Raw genomic sequence first — 15,663 nt, forward strand, 5'->3', positions numbered from 1 at the left:
CCTGGCAAAGCCAGTACACACCCACTGCTTCAGTCTGCAGTCTTTTATACCGTTGCAGATGTATTATTTCCTCAAGTGATTTAGCAGATTTAGTTTAAGCTTGTTGACCACAATCTTAATTCAGATTTTCTGCAACCTTGCACACTTCAAGAGTTGAACACGTCGCAGGTCTAGGGTGGTCCTCTGATGCCACTTTAAGGAGTTTTGCTATTTCTCCTTTTATGCTCTTCTGCTCTCCGTTTATGCTATCTTGGACATATACATTGCAATAATAATCATATCTTAAAATTCATCTTTTCCAAGCCCAATTACATCTTGTGAAAGCCTCTCTTCCCCTTTTACACTGCTCAAAGCGTTTACAAATTTTATCCTACGTTAAAGCGGTTAAAAACTTACCATAACTATTTACAAGCAATTACAATTTTATAATTAAAGTAAATAAATTACAGTGAAATCCAGCTACTACAAGATTGTTTAGAACCTTCAATAAAATAAATCTTAAATAAATCCATAGGTGCTGGTGCTGTGGTCTCATTTGCACCTCACTGGGGTAGAGGCGTCTCTCCCTCCTGGCACTGCAGCCCACGGCCAGGGGCCCTTCCCACTGCAATGGTTCTGGGATTCTGTCAGGGACTCACTTTCCTTTTCTTCTTCCCTCTGCTTGGAGCTGGCAATGGGCTGGAAAATGTCCAGCAAACCAACCTTTGCTGTCTGCTTTGTCAGCCTACACAGCTTCAGGACCTTGTCACCTGCCCCTTGGGCACAGCTCCCCTGGGCAGCAGGGCAGAACCGGCACCCTGGGAGCCTTGGGAATTCCCCTCTGGGATCCACGGCACACGCTGGGATGATCTGGAATTTCAGTTTCATGACACAGCACCCCACGGCCCTCCCAAGAGCCCTGAGTTCACTCAAACCCATCATCCCCCACATTCCCTGGAAGTTCACCCCATGTCCCCACCCATGTCCGTGTGCCCTGATGTCCCCACCCATGCCCGTATCCCCACCATGCCCCCAGTCTTGGCCTTCCATGTCCCCACCCGTGTCCATGTCACCCCCATGTCTCCATCCATGTCCATGTCACCATCCATGGCCATGTCCCCTTGAGCTCCTTTTGCATCCAGGTGCCCACAGGGGGCCAGGAAGATGTGCAGACCACCAGCCAGCTGTCTTCCCACCATGGATCACCAGGACCGTGGATCCCCAAGGCTCTGCACAACACGGCTCACTGGGGATCATCCAATGGGCTCCTCCAACGGGGGATGGAGTTGGAGCAGCGCACAAAGCTCTTCCCGCACGCGGGGCACTTGCAGGGCTTCCCTTCCTGCTGCCTCCACTGCTCATGGGTCACGCCACACCTCTGGGACAAGATCTTCCCACACTCAGGACATTGTTAGGACCTCTCTCCACTGTGCATCTGCCGGTGGACAAACAGCTTGCAGTGCTGGATGAAGCTCTTCCCACATTCTGAGCACGTGTAGGGGCATTCCCCAGTGTGCACTGTCTGCTGCATGATCAGGCCAGAGCTGTCACAGAAGCTGTTCCCGCTCTCCCCACACACACAGGGTCAGATTCCAGTGCACAGCATCTGGTGGTGTTTGAGGTGGGAGCTCTTCATAAAGCCTTTCCCACATTCTCCACATTTCTAGTGCCGTTCAACAGTGTGGATCCTCCTGTGCTTGGATAAAGTGGAGTTCTCAGTGAAGCTCTTCCCACATTCCCCACACTCATATGGCCGTTCCCCAGTGTGGACTCTCAGGTGGACAATCAGGTTGGAGCTCGTAGTGAAGCACTTCCCACACTCCCCACACTCATAGGGCCGTTCCCCAGTGTGGATCCTCTGGTGGACAATCAGGTTGGAGCTCGTAGTGAAGCACTTCCCACACTCCCCACACTCATAGGGCCGTTCCCCAGTGTGGATCCTCTGGTGGACAATCAATTTAGAGCTCCGAGTGAAGCTCTTCCCACACTCCCCACACTCATAGGGCCGTTCCCCAGTGTGGACTCTCAGGTGGATCATCAGGTTAGAGGTATCTCTGAAGCGCTTCCCACATTTCCCACACTCGTAGCGCTGCTCCCCAGTGTGGATCTTCTGGTGCCGGACCAGGCTGGACTTTGCACAGAAACTCTTCCCACATTCCAAGCACTGGTGCAGCTTCTTGCCATTGTGAAGCTGTTCATGCACCACCAGCTCAGAGCTCTGGCCACATCTCTGGCTGCCTTCCTGGCACAGGGTGGGTCCTTCCTCCTTGGAGCACCCTGGCATGGGTTTGGAGCCCCTCCTCGGGCGGGATCTCCGCGGCTTTTCCTCCCCGTTGCATTCCTGTGCCATGGAGCCGCTCAAAACAGCCTCTTCCACGAGGTTCTGCTGAGGGGATTTGTCCTCCCTAGGCTCCTTGTCTGGGGGAGGAAGGACAAGGACAGGATGGGATTTGCCTCCGTGCCAGAGGGAAGGGCAAGGAGATCCCCCCAGTGCATCCCCGGCAGGACGGCGTCGGCAGCGGGGTTGTCCTGCAGCCGGGGCCAGGCTGGGCTGGGAGATGGAGCAGGAGAGAGGGGCAAAGGGGCACTGACTTCCTCCTCACCTGCCTGGGGGTCCTGGGGCATCCTCCTCTTCCTCACAGCCTTCTCTTCCTCCATCCAGCCAAAGTCTTGCACTGGGAATTCCTGGTGTGGGAAAGACATTCTGTGAGTGCATTGGCTTTGAAGGTCCTGCTGTCCAAATCATCTCCAGAAGTCACCGCCTGTCTGGTGTCCATAAAATCCTCCAAATCAAGGAGTCCAAAAACACCCTCCCAGGGCTTCCCTGTTTCCAGTGTCCTTCCTTTGGGGTTATGGGGGTCCCTCTTCTCAGAGCTGCTGGGGGGCCCGTGGGTCCTGGGCATCCCCCCTCTCCCGCTTCCTGCTTCGGCTCACTCAGGGGGTTTTGGGGCTGCCAGGGCTCATCCTGCCCTGATTCTGACTCGGCTCCCAGCTGTCCCAGGGTCCTCTTCCTCAGCATTCCCCCACTCCAGCCACTCAGCGCTTCTTCCCCCACTCCCCGACAACACTGTCACGCTCGGGGGGCCCGGACCCCCCTCATCTCCAGCCTCCACCACCCCTCCACAAACACTCCACTCTGCAATCTGCGAGTTCCAAACCCCACATTCCTTCCCCTCCCACACCCCACATCCCCCCAAAAATAAAAAGCCAAAACCCCCCAACCGTACCGGGGATCCCGGGATAGATTTGGGGCGAGATTCCCCTCCCCGTCACCTGCGGGCTGCCGGGCAATGCGATGCGGTCGCGCCCAGCGGAGCTGCGGCCTCAACGGGCTCGCCGTGGAACACCGACCCTCTCCTGCTGCCGGTCCTCGCGGTGCTCCTCGTGTTGCTGCTCCTCCCCTTCGTCTCTCCTCCTCTTCCTCCCGCCCCTCCTCCGCCCCCAGCCCGGGCCCCCCTTTCCCGCCCGCTCTGCCCCGCGGCCGCCGCAGCGCCGCTGTTGGGTAGGGGGGAGCCCCCGGGAGCCCCCGGGGATGGGCGGGGGGCTCGGGGCTCCCCCCAGGGCAGACCCGGCCGTGCCGTCCCCCTGCCCCCCGAGCCCAAACTCCGCTCCCGGGGGTGCCTGGCTACCAGGGGTGGCACAGGGGGGTGGGAGTGGGGAGCGCTGGGCGCTGCGGGGGCAGCTGCAAGCCAGAGGTGTTTCCCATTGCTTTTTCTCTCTGACACCGCTTTCCTATTTCTCTACCACACACTTCTTGTTCAATGGAAGAAACGAAGCACACTCCTCTTAAACTGTTAAGCGTTTTAATAAATGATAATAAGGATGCACAGTGTCCCCAAGCCCCCTACCCATCCCTGGCGGGGTCTCCCCACCCAAACGCCGGTGCTGCAGCGGCCGCGGTCCGGGGAAATGGGGGGGAAGGGGGGTCGTGCTGGTGGTGGAGGAGGAGGAGGAGGAAGAGGAGGGAGAAAGGAGGAGGAGGAGCCGGAACAGGAAAAGAGCGACGGAGTTCGACCAGCGGCCCGCAGAGCCCACCGCACCTCCGGCCCCCGCAGCATTGCCGGTGACCAGGGAGAGGGAGCTCACCCCAAATCTGTCCGGGGGTCCCCGAGAGGTTGGGGGTTTTTTTTTGGAATGGAGTTGGGAGCTAAGAGATTCCAGAATCGCGCCGCAAATATCTTTGCATGTGCCTGGGAGGTTTTTCGGGGAGGAGATGGGGATATTTTCAGATCTTGCAGGAGTGCAAAGCTGAGCCGTAGTTGCCCCTGGGGGGATTTTGGGGTCCCACGCAGCGATCGCGCGGTGCCGGCGGGGCGGGACGTTGGTTTTGGGGATCCCGGGAGAGGCGGGGATGAAGGGCGGGAGGCCCAGAGGGGGGAGCGGGGCGATGGCAGAGCTGGGGCACCTCCGGCAGCCTGGAGGGGTGGTGGAGGCTGGAGATGAGGGGGGTCCGGGCCCACCGAGCGTGAAAGTGTTGTCGGGGAGTGGGGGAAGAAGCGCTGAGTGGCTGGAGTGGGGGAATGCTGAGGAAGGGGACCCTGGGACAGCTGGGAGCCGAGTCAGAATCAGGGCAGGATGAGCCCTGGCAGCCCCAAAACCCCCTGAGCGAGCCATAGCAGGAGGCGAGAGAGGGGGGATCCCCAGGACCCACAGGCCCCACAGCAGCTCTGAGAAGAGGGACCCCCATAACCCCAAAGGAAGGACACTGGAAAGAGGGAAGCCCTGGGAGAGTGTTTTTGGACTCCTTGATTTTTAGAGGATTTTATGGACACCAGACATGTGGTGACTTCTGGAGATGGACAGCAGGACCTTCAAAGCCAATGCACTCACAGAATGTCTTTCCCACACCAGGAATTCCCAGTGCCAGACTTTGGCTGGGTAGAGGAGGAGAAGGCTGTGAGGAAGAGGAGGATTCCTGCGGATCCCCAGGCAGGTGAGGAGGAAGTCAGTGCCCCTTTGCCCCTCTCTCCTGCTCCATCTCCCAGCCCAGCCTGGCCCCGGCTGCAGGACAACCCCGCTGCCGACGCCGTCCTGCCGGGGATACACTGGGGGGATCTCCTTGGCCTTCCCTCTGGCACGGAGGCAAATCCCATCCTGTCCTTGTCCTTCCTCCCCCAGACAAGGAGGCCAGGGAGGACAAATCCCCTCAGCAGAACCTCGTGGAAGAGGCTGTTTTGAGCGGCTCCATGGCACAGGAATGCAACGGGGAGGAAAAGCCGCGGAGATCCCGCCCGAGGAGGGGCTCCAAACCCATGCCAGGGTGCTCCGAGGAGGAAGGACCCACCCTGTGCCAGGAAGGCAGCCAGAGATGTGGCCCGAGCTCTGAGCTGGTGGTGCATGAACAGCTTCACAATGGCAAGAAGCTGCACCAGTGCTCGGAATGTGGGAAGAGTTTCTGTGCAAAGTCCAGCCTGCTCCAGCACCAGAAGATCCACACTGGGGAACGGCGCTACGAGTGTGGGAAATGTGGGAAGCGCTTCAGGGACACCTCTCACCTGATGATCCACCTGAGAGTCCACACTGGGGAACGGCCCTATGAGTGTGGGGAGTGTGGGAAGAGCTTCACTCAGAGCTCCAGCCTGATTGTCCACCAGAGGATACACACTGGGGAACGGCCCTATGAGTGTGGGGAGTGTGGGAAGAGCTTCACTGCCAGCTCCAGCCTGATTGTCCACCAGAGGATACACACTGGGGAACGGCCCTATAAATGTGGAGAATTTGGGAAGAGCTTCACTGCCAGCACCCACCTGAAGGTCCACAAGAGGATCCACACTGGTCAACAGCCCTATAAGCGTGGAGAATGTGGGAAAGGCTTCACGAAGAGCTCCGACTTGGAAGGCCATGAGATGCTCTGCACTGGGATATGACCCTGTGTGTGTGGGGAGAGCGGGAACAGCTTCTGTGACAGCTCTGGCTTGATCATGCAGCAGACAGTGCACACTGGGGAATGCCCCTACACGTGCTCAGAATGTGGGAAGAGCTTCATCCAGCACTCCAAGCTGCTTGTCCACTGGCAGATGCACAGCGGAGAGAGGCCCTAACAGTGTCCTGAGTGTGGGAAGAGCTTGTCCCAGAGGTGTGGCATGACCCAAGCGCAATGGAGGCAGCAGGAGGGGAAGCCCTGCAAGTGCCCCGCGTGCGGGAAGAGCTTTGTGCGCTGCTCCAACTCCATCCCCCGTTGGAGGAGCCCACTGGATGATCCCCAGTGAGCCCTGTTGGGCAGAGCCTTGGAGATCCATGGTCCTGGTGATCCATGGTGGGAAGACAGCTGGCTGGTGGTCTCCACATCTTCCTGGCCTCCTGTGGGCACCTGGATACAAAAAGAGCTCAAGGAGACGTGGCCATGGATGGTGACATGGACATGGGTGTCACGAGCCAAAGGATGGTCGTGATGGTTCGTTTTGATTTCAGAGTGCAAAAAGAAGCAGTGATAACTTAATCCAAGTAAAATCAATTGTATCTTTATTGACACACACAATTATGCGATAGAAGGGGAGAGATAGAAAGAGATAGAAAAGGGGGTGAAGGAAGGGAAATAGCTACCGACTGAACCGACGTGAGTCCTCGTGACGCTGGTACCAATAGACCACCTTCGCAGTCCTCGTGGCGCAGGCCAATAGATCCGTCGTCGTGTCCGCCCGGGAGGCCTCAGAAGCCTGCTCTCTTGGTGGGGTTGTTATAGTTCTTTTCGAAGCGAGAGGCAAGATGCCAGGAAGGGGGGGAGGTCTCGTGGGCATCGCAGGTGTTCTCTCACAATAGAGGGAGCGATGCAGCTCAGGCCTCACCAAGTACGGTCAGTACAGAAACATCCCTTCTCAAACAGGGCCCAAAACCCATAACCGTCCCCCATTGTTTCATGCACGGGTCCCTGAGGAGGGCGTCTTGGTCCAGTGACAGCAGCTGCAGGGAGAAACTTGGATCTCTCCTGTGCGGTGGCCCAGGGTCCATGGGGGTCTCAGCCTCTGACAGTTGTGAGGCAGATGAGGGATTTTTGGACCGACTCTTACAGATGGGTGAAGACATGAGGGTGACATGGACACAAGTGGGGACATGGACAGCCAAGATTGGGGGCATGGTGGGGATACGGGTATGTGTGGAGACATCAGGGCACATGGACATGGGTGGGGACATGGGCTGAACTTCCAGGGAATGTGGGGCATGGTGGGTTTGAGTGAACTCAGGGCTCTTGGGAGGGTCGTGGGGTGCTGTGTCATGAAACTGAAATTCCAGATCATCCCAGCGTGTGCCATGGATCCCAGAGGGGAATTCCCAAGGCTCCCAGGGTGCCGGTTCTGCCCTGCTGCCCAGGGCAGCTGTGCCCAAGGGGCAGGTGACAAGGTCCTGAAGCTGTGTAGGCTGACAAAGCAGACAGCAAAGGTTGGTTTGCTGGACATTTTCCAGCCCATTGCCAGCTCCAAGCAGAGGGAAGAAGAAAAGGAAAGTGAGTCCCTGACAGAATCCCAGAACCATTGCAGTGGGAAGGGCCCCTGGCCGTGGGCTGCAGTGGCAGGAGGGAGAGACGCCTCTACCCCAGTGAGGTGCAAATGAGACCACAGCACCAGAACCTCTGGATTTTATTGAAGATGTGTTTAATTGAATGTTATAAACAGTCATGTAGTAGCTGGATTTCACTGTAATTTATTTCCTTTAATTATAAATTAGTATTTTCCTGTGAATAAATATGGTAAATTCCACACTGCTTTGAAGTAGGATAATATTTGTAAATTCTTGTGAGCTGTTTTAAAGGGGAAGCAAGGCTTTCACAAGATGTAAGTGCGCTTGCAAAGGATGTATTTTAAGATATAATTATTATTGCAGTATATATGTCCAAATAGTATAAATGGAATGCAAAAGAGCATAAAAGGAGAAATTGCAAAACCCCTTAAAGTGGCATCTGAAGACCACCCTAGACCTCCAACGTGTTCAACTCTTGAAGTGTGCAAGGTTGCAGAAAATCTGAATTAAGATTGTGGTCAACCAGCTCAAACTAAATCTGCTCAATCACTTGAGGAAATAATACATCTGCAATGGTATAAAAGACTGCACACTGAAGCAGTGGGTGTGTACTGGCTTTGCGGGCACCTGTGTCTTTTGCTTTCTGTTTTATCTCTCATTATGCTTTATTAAAATGCTTAGAATTTTTCAGAGGAGTGTGCTTCATTTGTCACACTGAACAAGAAATGTGACGTAGAGAAATAGGAAGGAGGTGTCAGAGAGGAAAAGAAATAGAAATTCCTCTGGCTGCGACTGCACAGCTGCTGGGCAGACCCACACAGCCCAGCACTCCCCACTTCCACCTTTTAAAAATGACATTATTTTATAAAAATAACATTGGGTTCTGCATTTATGTATTAGCTTTTGCATGTTATTATTGATCATAAGTATTTAAATATGGTACAAATTGTAACTCTTTTGAACTGCTTGTTAATATAATATAATCTATCAGTTTTAGTAGGAACTGTATTGCTCATAGAAATAGTAGTGTAATAAATATAATGTCTGTGTATTGCTTATAGAAATAACGGTGTGATGAGCAGATTGTACTCTAGACCTTAGCAAAACAGAAGCTGTGCAAAGGCTTTTGTGTGAGTAGGAAGAAGAGTGTGAGGCCATGCACTGCCTGCCCTGCCCAAGGGACAACAGTGACACAAGACAGAGCACCGGAGGAGACTGGGGGAGAGCTCGTTAACTCCTGTGATCAGAAAAGTGTGAAACACCAAGGATGAAATCACAGGAAGGAATCAAATTGATTAACTTGATCTCAGGATGTCACACAGGTGAGTCAGGATGGGAAACCTGAACACGAAGAGCCCCTGCAACATCCAAGGCTCTGGGGAATGTTTAAATAGTGTATAAGCTAATGGATATGGATGTAACCCCAGCAATATAACAGTATATGGAGAACATGATTTTAAGGTTTTTTTAGTGCCATTTGTCAAATGCCCCCCAGAGCTGGAAATACTGCCCCTCTTTTACCCTATTATTAAACTTTTTAAAAATTCTAAAGAGTGAGCTTTGTTTTTCACAAGGAGCAGTGAAGCCCCTTTGGAACCAGCTTTTTTTGTCTCTGCTGCCCCTTCGGCACCAGGAACCCACCCGGGAGCTGCCTGGGACCCATCTGGGAACCCACCCGCAGATTTTCGCAGGAAGTGCCCCAGGAACTCCCCCAGCAGCCACACAGGAAAGAGAGGAAAGATGCGTGCTAATGTCTTTACATCAATGTCTTTACAAAATAATTTGACAGGTGAAGGTTATGGGTGTTAAGGTCTTTAGAACCTTAATGTCTCCACTGATGTCGGGCAGCAGTTTCAGTTGAAGAGAGCAGACAGAAACAGACAAGGGTCTGCACCAGCCTGGACAGCTGAACTTTGGGGTAAAAGGACAGGTTCAATAGGGAATTTGTGGTGGGTGGCTCAGGAAGGCTGTACCTTCCTTCAGACAACGGGAAAAGGAAGAGGGCAACGTGCTGCTGGCAGTTTAGGATAAAAGGAGGCTGCACCCTCTGAAAGCTGGAGAATGAAAAACCCCACGGGCTTGTGCCCTGGTCGACTCTCTCCTTTATTCGAATAAAGTTCAAGGACTCCTCTGTCTCCTTTTTGAACACAAACCTCTGGCATTTGTGGATTTTCCTGACAAGGTCTACCCAGAAATCCAGGAAACACAAAGAAACTCCATGGTTAGCACACTTTAAAATGACACCAAACTTGACGAGGTTTTCCAGGTTCAGCACAGACTTTCTGTTCAGCACCATCACAGCACAAGGCAGAGCTCCTCGGGCTACTGGGACCAGCACCACTGGAACTGCAGAGCCCAGGGGGAACCCCCAGTCCAGGGCTGCTTCTGCAGAGGGACTTGGGGTGCCCTGAAGGCCTCAGGAAGGGTCCCAGTGGAGCAGTGCTGGAAGCAGTGGAGCATTCAGAGTGGAGAAGGGGCTGTGGTTGTAAGAGGGTGTTCACCATCATGGTCCCAGAGCAGAAATGAGTGAAAACCAGCGAGAGGGGAGTCTCCCTTGCTGGGAGCTGCCAGATCCAGAAAGGGCAAACTCAGTGGAAGAAGTTCCATTTCCTTTGTCCTCTTTTCTGCACCAGCTCTTCTGATGGTGCGAGGCAGAGAAGAGCTGAGGTGCCAACCCCGGGGATTTCTGTTAGGCTTGAGCAAATCTCACCCGGGTCGTGTTGTTGGGGCTCTGCGGGGCACTGACAGGGACATCCTGGGGCACACGGGGGTGTGTGCGCACAGGGCTCTGGGGCAAGCTGGAGGGCACCAGGGACATCCCAAGGGGACAGGAGGGCAAAGGGGGCCTGGAGGTCCTTCATGAGCACCCGTGTGCCCAGCAGTGAGCTGTCCCCATGCCCCTCAGGGACACCCAGAGCCTCCCTGCCCGGGCAGTGGTCACTGGGCAGGTTCCATGTAAACAATCGCTGGGAGCTGGTTTTGGGGACAGGGGCTGTGTCACAGTGGGGACAGGGGCTGTGTCACAGTGGGGACAGGGGCTGTGTCACAGAGGAGCCCTTTGTGGCAACCCACTGCAGCCCCTGTGCTCAGTGTCCAGCAGGACAGGACAGTGTTGGGGGTTAGATTTGGTTTTTTTTTCTTCTCACAGAATTTTTTCCCATAAGTTTCCAAGAAGCCTTAATGACTACTTAGTCAGAACAAAAAGAGTGCTTGAGGGATATGGCAGCACGAAGCTACACCTATTGTTTTTGAGTCCCTGGGAGTGTCCTTCAGAGGGGAGAGATGATGAGCCTTGGGGAAGGCAAAAAAGACAGATCTGGGGGAGGGGGAGGCACTCTTGCTCTCAGCGCCGAGGAGGACGGTCAGGCTGCCCTCTGCCTCTGCCTCGTCCTGGGAAATCTATCGTCATCTGCTCCTGTACCCGGGAATCCTGAGCTCGCTTTCTCCAGCCTCTCCCACCACCGCCGCTGCTTCTTCGGACCTTTGAGGCTCTCCTGCTACTCTGTAGCCCTGCACTGCCCAGCCCTGCCGGGACACCCCTGCTGCTCCAGCTGCCAGCGCAGAGCTCCTCATCTCATCCACCAGCCCGGGACTTTTCCTTCCTTCCAGTTCGGCCTCTCGGAGTCCTGCATGGGCGCCGAGATCAAACTGCTCTGGGCTTTTGTAAAAGAAAGCCCTCAAGGTTCTTGGTTCTGTTCATTATTGATGCTGTAGTTGTTGTTTGTTTTGTCGTTGTGATATATGCTAATAACTCGCTTTTTGAAATTTATGAAAATTTAATAAAGAATAAAAATTGGTTACAAAAAAATTAATACAATAATAAAAGTTTAAAAAGTTTTCAGAGACAGGACAAATAATGAGGCAATAAGAGCAAAGAAAGGTAGCCCGGGTCTACCGTCCCCTCTCCTCTCAGACAAAAGCTGCGAGAAAGAAGGGCCCCGTTAGAGAGAAGCATCTCTATTTTTGAGGACAAACTTTGATGATTATGCATACTTTATCTAAGAAAAGCCCGTTTGCCAAGAGCTTTTTGTAAAACCCCTGGCGTCTTGGAGTCTGGCTTAACCAGGTGGCTTTGTGGATTCAAGGAGATATACAATGGTCTCGCTTGACCAGGGTAGATTTAAGGAGATATGCATGGTCTGGAGTGGTCAGGGTGGTTTCAAGGAGATATGTATCTTTCCCTCTGAAACATCCAAGAGGGGTTTTTAGTCTGGCTTGTTGTAATTGTTCTCTCTGTGTAGAAACCTCTGGGTTATCTTCTCTTTGCTCTTGAGCTAAGGACAATACCTTACACACAATTCTTACTTAGATTCAATGTTAAAAACTACATTTACTACATTATTTAAAATGTTAATATTGCATAACTTTTCTACCTAGCATATTACATATAGTAAATATCTGCGTAGAGCCACACACTCAATATGCCTTTTTCACAATCCCTCCTCTTTCTTTTTATAATAAAATTGGCTCGAGCGATATTTACTGCTCTCTTGCATCCCTTCTATGTTCATTTTCTTTATAAATCAGTCTGGCTTCTTGGAGGGGGTCTGCTACTCTGTTTTGTTTCTTTAATACTATTATCTTTTGTACTGTTTTTGTTGTATCTATCTTTTGATCTAAGGTTACTAATTGCATACCTTGAACTACACTAGTGATTAATCTGATAAAACAAGGGATTAAACAAGGGAGGAATATTAAACTAGCTGTAGCACATAAGAGGAAAAAACTTAGTTTCTTCTACCATTCTATTTCTAGCACATTATCCTACCAGCTGGTACTTAGCATGGATTTCTACTTCTGGACTGGTACATGGGCGATTTTTCTGATATCATTGACTATATCTAGGACAGCTTCTCTATTATCATCTATTTTTAAACAACAATCTGATGTATTGAATTTTCTACAAACGCCCCCTTCTTTAGCTAATAGGTAATCTAGTGCTAACCTGTTTTGGTACACAGCGGCTCTGATTTGAGTTTGTTGCCTGGATATTAATTCTATTGCCCTACCAGTTTTGTTTGTTATTATCTCTACGACTGCTTGAAGCTTTATGATACGGTTTAATATATAAATGGGAGTTTGATATTTCTAACTCCCGTCTTGTGCCCAGGTGGCTGGTCTGTATGTTTCTAGTATGCGTGTAGGGGGTTACTTATCCTCTCCCCATTTTTGGAATCTTCTAATTACATCTCTCTTGCTTCTTTTTAGATTTTCATAAACTGGTATCTCTAAGTGATCCCCTTCAGGTCTGGGCAAAAGAAAAAATCTTGGTTGTATGACACTCAGAGTACAGCTCCCTTTCCACTTGGGAGGGAGTTTTGGATACGCCCTTTTCTCACATATCTAGAACAAACCGTCTGGAGCTTTTTAATAGTCTAATTTTTGCTCATTTATATTCTCCCAAAATTTAGAAATCTCTGGGATGCCAACATAAGGATTTTTTCCTGTATCATTACATTGAAAAAGCTTGATTTTATTATTATATTCACAATTTCCGTTTTTTTCTTTTTTCTGGGTCTAGTACATGGTAGGTTCTTCTGGGATCTACCATACAGAGGTTCTATTACTAACTTTGTATCTTTTACAGGGAGTTTTTCCTACTTCACGGAGGAACTTTTTTCTTTCACGCCAAAGACATTCTTTCTTTATGACTACTGAACTTAAAATTTATCCCCCTGGCCGATTTTCTCTTTTTATACTTGTTTGGTTCTACTTAAGGAGCTCGATTGGGCTTAAGCTGCTGCCTTTCCATGGCTATTCTTCTGACATCAAAGCCCTTCCACAGACTCAACAATTGGTTACGTTGAGTTCTTTACTTATTCTTTCTCTTAATTCTACAAACAGATTTTTACCTATCTGTGAAATATCTATTTCTTTCTCTAGTTGTTGTTCTAATTTCTTATACAAACTATCTAGCGAGATTGGTACAGGCTTTGGTGGTGGTGCAGGCCTAGCTTTTTTGCTTATCAATTCTTCTTTTACTAAATCTTTTGTTTTACTCTCAGTAATGTGGGTGAAACACATCCATTTCTCCCCTTTTGCACATTTACTTCCCCTCACATTTTCTGCTATCTAGTACTTTTTCCTATTGTGTATGCAGTTTCCCAATTTGGAAGGGTTATAACAGTGACTGTTGATATGAGTGTGAGAAATAAAGAAGGAGCCTCGGTGTCTTTTTATATACAGTTTTTGGTAACACTTGTAGCATGGCCTGGTCGGCATCTCAAAAGGGAAGAGCTAGAAAATGAGTGACAGAACCAGCAGAGGTCCAGTATGGCTTATACTCTCACCTCCCATGCCTATGGGGTTGCAGCCCACAGCAGGTGTATGTGATCTTCTCGGTGGCGATTACAGAGGCCAATCTGGTCTTGCCCTCTCCTCTATTGTCACTTTCTCTTAGCTAATTTCTAGGCAAATCGTTTTTGACACTTCTTGACTGTGGTCTCCCACTCTTCTTTAGCTATCTCCCATTCAACAGGCACTAATAATTCTCAACTACACAACTAAGTTATTATTTCAGTAGCTTCAAGTTTTGCTTGGATAGGGGGCTCAGGTGACACTCTACACTTCATGTAACGAGAGCGTCGTTTGTGTGAACTACAGTACCAATTTTTCCCACAGCTCAAACACTTACATTTACACTAACCAGCATGTCCAGTATTTGGGGGAATCAAACAGGGTATTTGGCTTGGCAATGTATGAGGTAATTCTCCCTCCTCTTTATATAAATCACAGGCTAAGGCAAAAACACAGGGGTTTTCTGTCTGAAACAATCTCGATCCTCCTGTCTGTGGTGGAAGTATTCCTCCCCAGGGAGGGTACTGGAGGTGTCTTAAAGTTTTCTCAGGTGGTATTTGAAACCACTGGTGCAAACTCGGTCTAGCTTCCCAGTCTGGTGTGATCCTGTGTATGTTTCTTGGATCATGCGGATCTCCCCAGTTCATCACTTCTCATTTCCGTTTTAGGGTTAATTTCGTTTCACCCGGTTCCGATGATATTGTCTACTCCTTAGGCTTTTCTACAGGTCTTTTGATTTTGCTGGCGTGGATCTACCTTCGTTCTCTGGTCTGGACTGCTGCTTCGGTCGTCAGCAATACTTGAAAAGGACCTTCCCATTGTGGAGTTAAAGATTGTTCTTTCTATGTTTTTACTAATACCCACTCCCCTGGATGAATATTATGGATTTTAAAGTCTAAAGGGGTGGTTTGAGGGATTATTCTTTTTAGTCTTAAATTCTCAAGGGTTTTTGCAATTGTGTTAATATATCTCTTAACACTCTTTTCTTCTACTTCATAAGTAGCATTTTCATGTTTAGTGGTCAGAAAAGGTAACTCAAACATCATTTCATAAGGTGACACTCCCAGATCTGATCTGGGTTGTGTTCGAATTCTCAGTAATGCTAAAGGCAAGCATTGTACCCATGACATTCGGGTTTCAACTATTAATTTGGTTAAAGTTCTTTTTAAAGTTTGGTTCATCTTCTCTACTCTGCCTGAACTTTGTGGGTGCTATGGGGTGTGTAATTCTCATTTTATCCCCAAGGCTTGAATTAATTGTTGTAACACTTTTGATGTAAAGTGTGTTCTTTTGTCTGAATCTATTCTATTAACTATCCTATATTTTGGAATAATTTGTTCTAAAAGGGTTTTACTTACTACATTAGCAGTAGCCTTGGCAGTGGGAACTGCCTCTACTCAATGAGTTAAATGGTCTGTTATTACTAATATATATTTCTATCGCTGAACTTGAGGAAGTTCTGTAAAATCTACTTGGATACTTTGAAATGGTCTAAGGGCTAATTCTCGACCTCCCCGGGTGGTTTTCTTCATTACTTTTTTATTTATCTTTTGACAAGTTATACATTTTTCAGTTACCTTTTTTGCTACCCCATAAATCTCAATGCACCCATAGTTTCTTAAGAAATGATCACACAAAGCCTGGGTACCCCAGTGAGTTTTTTGATGCATGTCTTTTAATATCTTTTTAGTAAGTATTTTATTGAGTAATTGCCTTCCATCAGGAAGTTTCTATTTCTCTGATTCATCTTGTTCACCTCCTATCTCTTTTAACTCTTTTTCTTCAGTTTCACTGAATTTTGGAATTTTTAATTCCTCCTCGTTTGTAGTTAATATTAACATTACTCTTTCCACTCCATTCTCTGCTGCGTCTTTTGCTTCTTGGTCTGCTAAATTATTTCTCCTTACTTCTGGAGTTACTCTCTTTTGGTGA

The 15,663-nt window shown here is 49.8% G+C and overlaps 3 protein-coding genes across 3 annotated transcripts in view; 2 read left to right on the top strand and 1 right to left on the bottom strand.

The window, feature by feature from the left end:
• Positions 1-1,017: 1,017 nt before the first annotated feature.
• Positions 1,018-2,661, bottom strand: LOC134562081 (zinc finger protein 397-like). The gene is made up of 2 exons (XM_063419541.1): positions 2,583-2,661; positions 1,018-2,397 (listed from the first exon to the last, which is right to left on the bottom strand). The coding sequence occupies exons 1-2, from the start codon at positions 2,635-2,637 to the stop codon at positions 1,643-1,645; spliced, it is 810 nt and encodes a 269-aa protein (XP_063275611.1). The 5' UTR covers positions 2,638-2,661; the 3' UTR covers positions 1,018-1,642.
• A 1,297-nt stretch (positions 2,662-3,958) lies between these two features.
• Positions 3,959-15,663, top strand: part of LOC134562084 (zinc finger protein 239-like) — a 200,387-nt gene continuing 188,682 nt past the window's right edge. The window contains exon 1 of the mRNA XM_063419542.1: positions 3,959-4,093. The gene's annotated coding sequence lies outside the window, so the exon portion shown is untranslated. The remainder of the gene's footprint in view (positions 4,094-15,663) is intronic.
• LOC134562100 (gastrula zinc finger protein XlCGF67.1-like) lies at positions 3,977-6,468 on the top strand. The gene is made up of 2 exons (XM_063419557.1): positions 3,977-4,093; positions 4,831-6,468. The coding sequence occupies exon 2, from the start codon at positions 5,166-5,168 to the stop codon at positions 5,844-5,846; it is 681 nt and encodes a 226-aa protein (XP_063275627.1). The 5' UTR covers positions 3,977-4,093; positions 4,831-5,165; the 3' UTR covers positions 5,847-6,468.

Source organism: Prinia subflava, chromosome 26 (genome assembly GCF_021018805.1).
Source record: "Prinia subflava isolate CZ2003 ecotype Zambia chromosome 26, Cam_Psub_1.2, whole genome shotgun sequence".
In the NCBI taxonomy this organism is placed as follows: Eukaryota; Metazoa; Chordata; class Aves; order Passeriformes; family Cisticolidae; genus Prinia; species Prinia subflava.

What these genes read in the sequence shown, in the direction of transcription:
- LOC134562081 (XM_063419541.1), bottom strand. Translation starts at nt 2,637, where the DNA reads ATGGAGGAAGAGAAGGCTGTGAGGAAGAGGAGGATGCCCCAGGACCCC. An exon ending in GCCCCAGGACCCCCAGGCAG is followed by an intron (nt 2,398 to 2,582) that starts GTGAGGAGGAAG and finishes TTCCTCCCCCAG; the next exon opens with ACAAGGAGCCTAGGGAGGAC.
- LOC134562100 (XM_063419557.1), top strand. Translation starts at nt 5,166, where the DNA reads ATGGCACAGGAATGCAACGGGGAGGAAAAGCCGCGGAGATCCCGCCCG.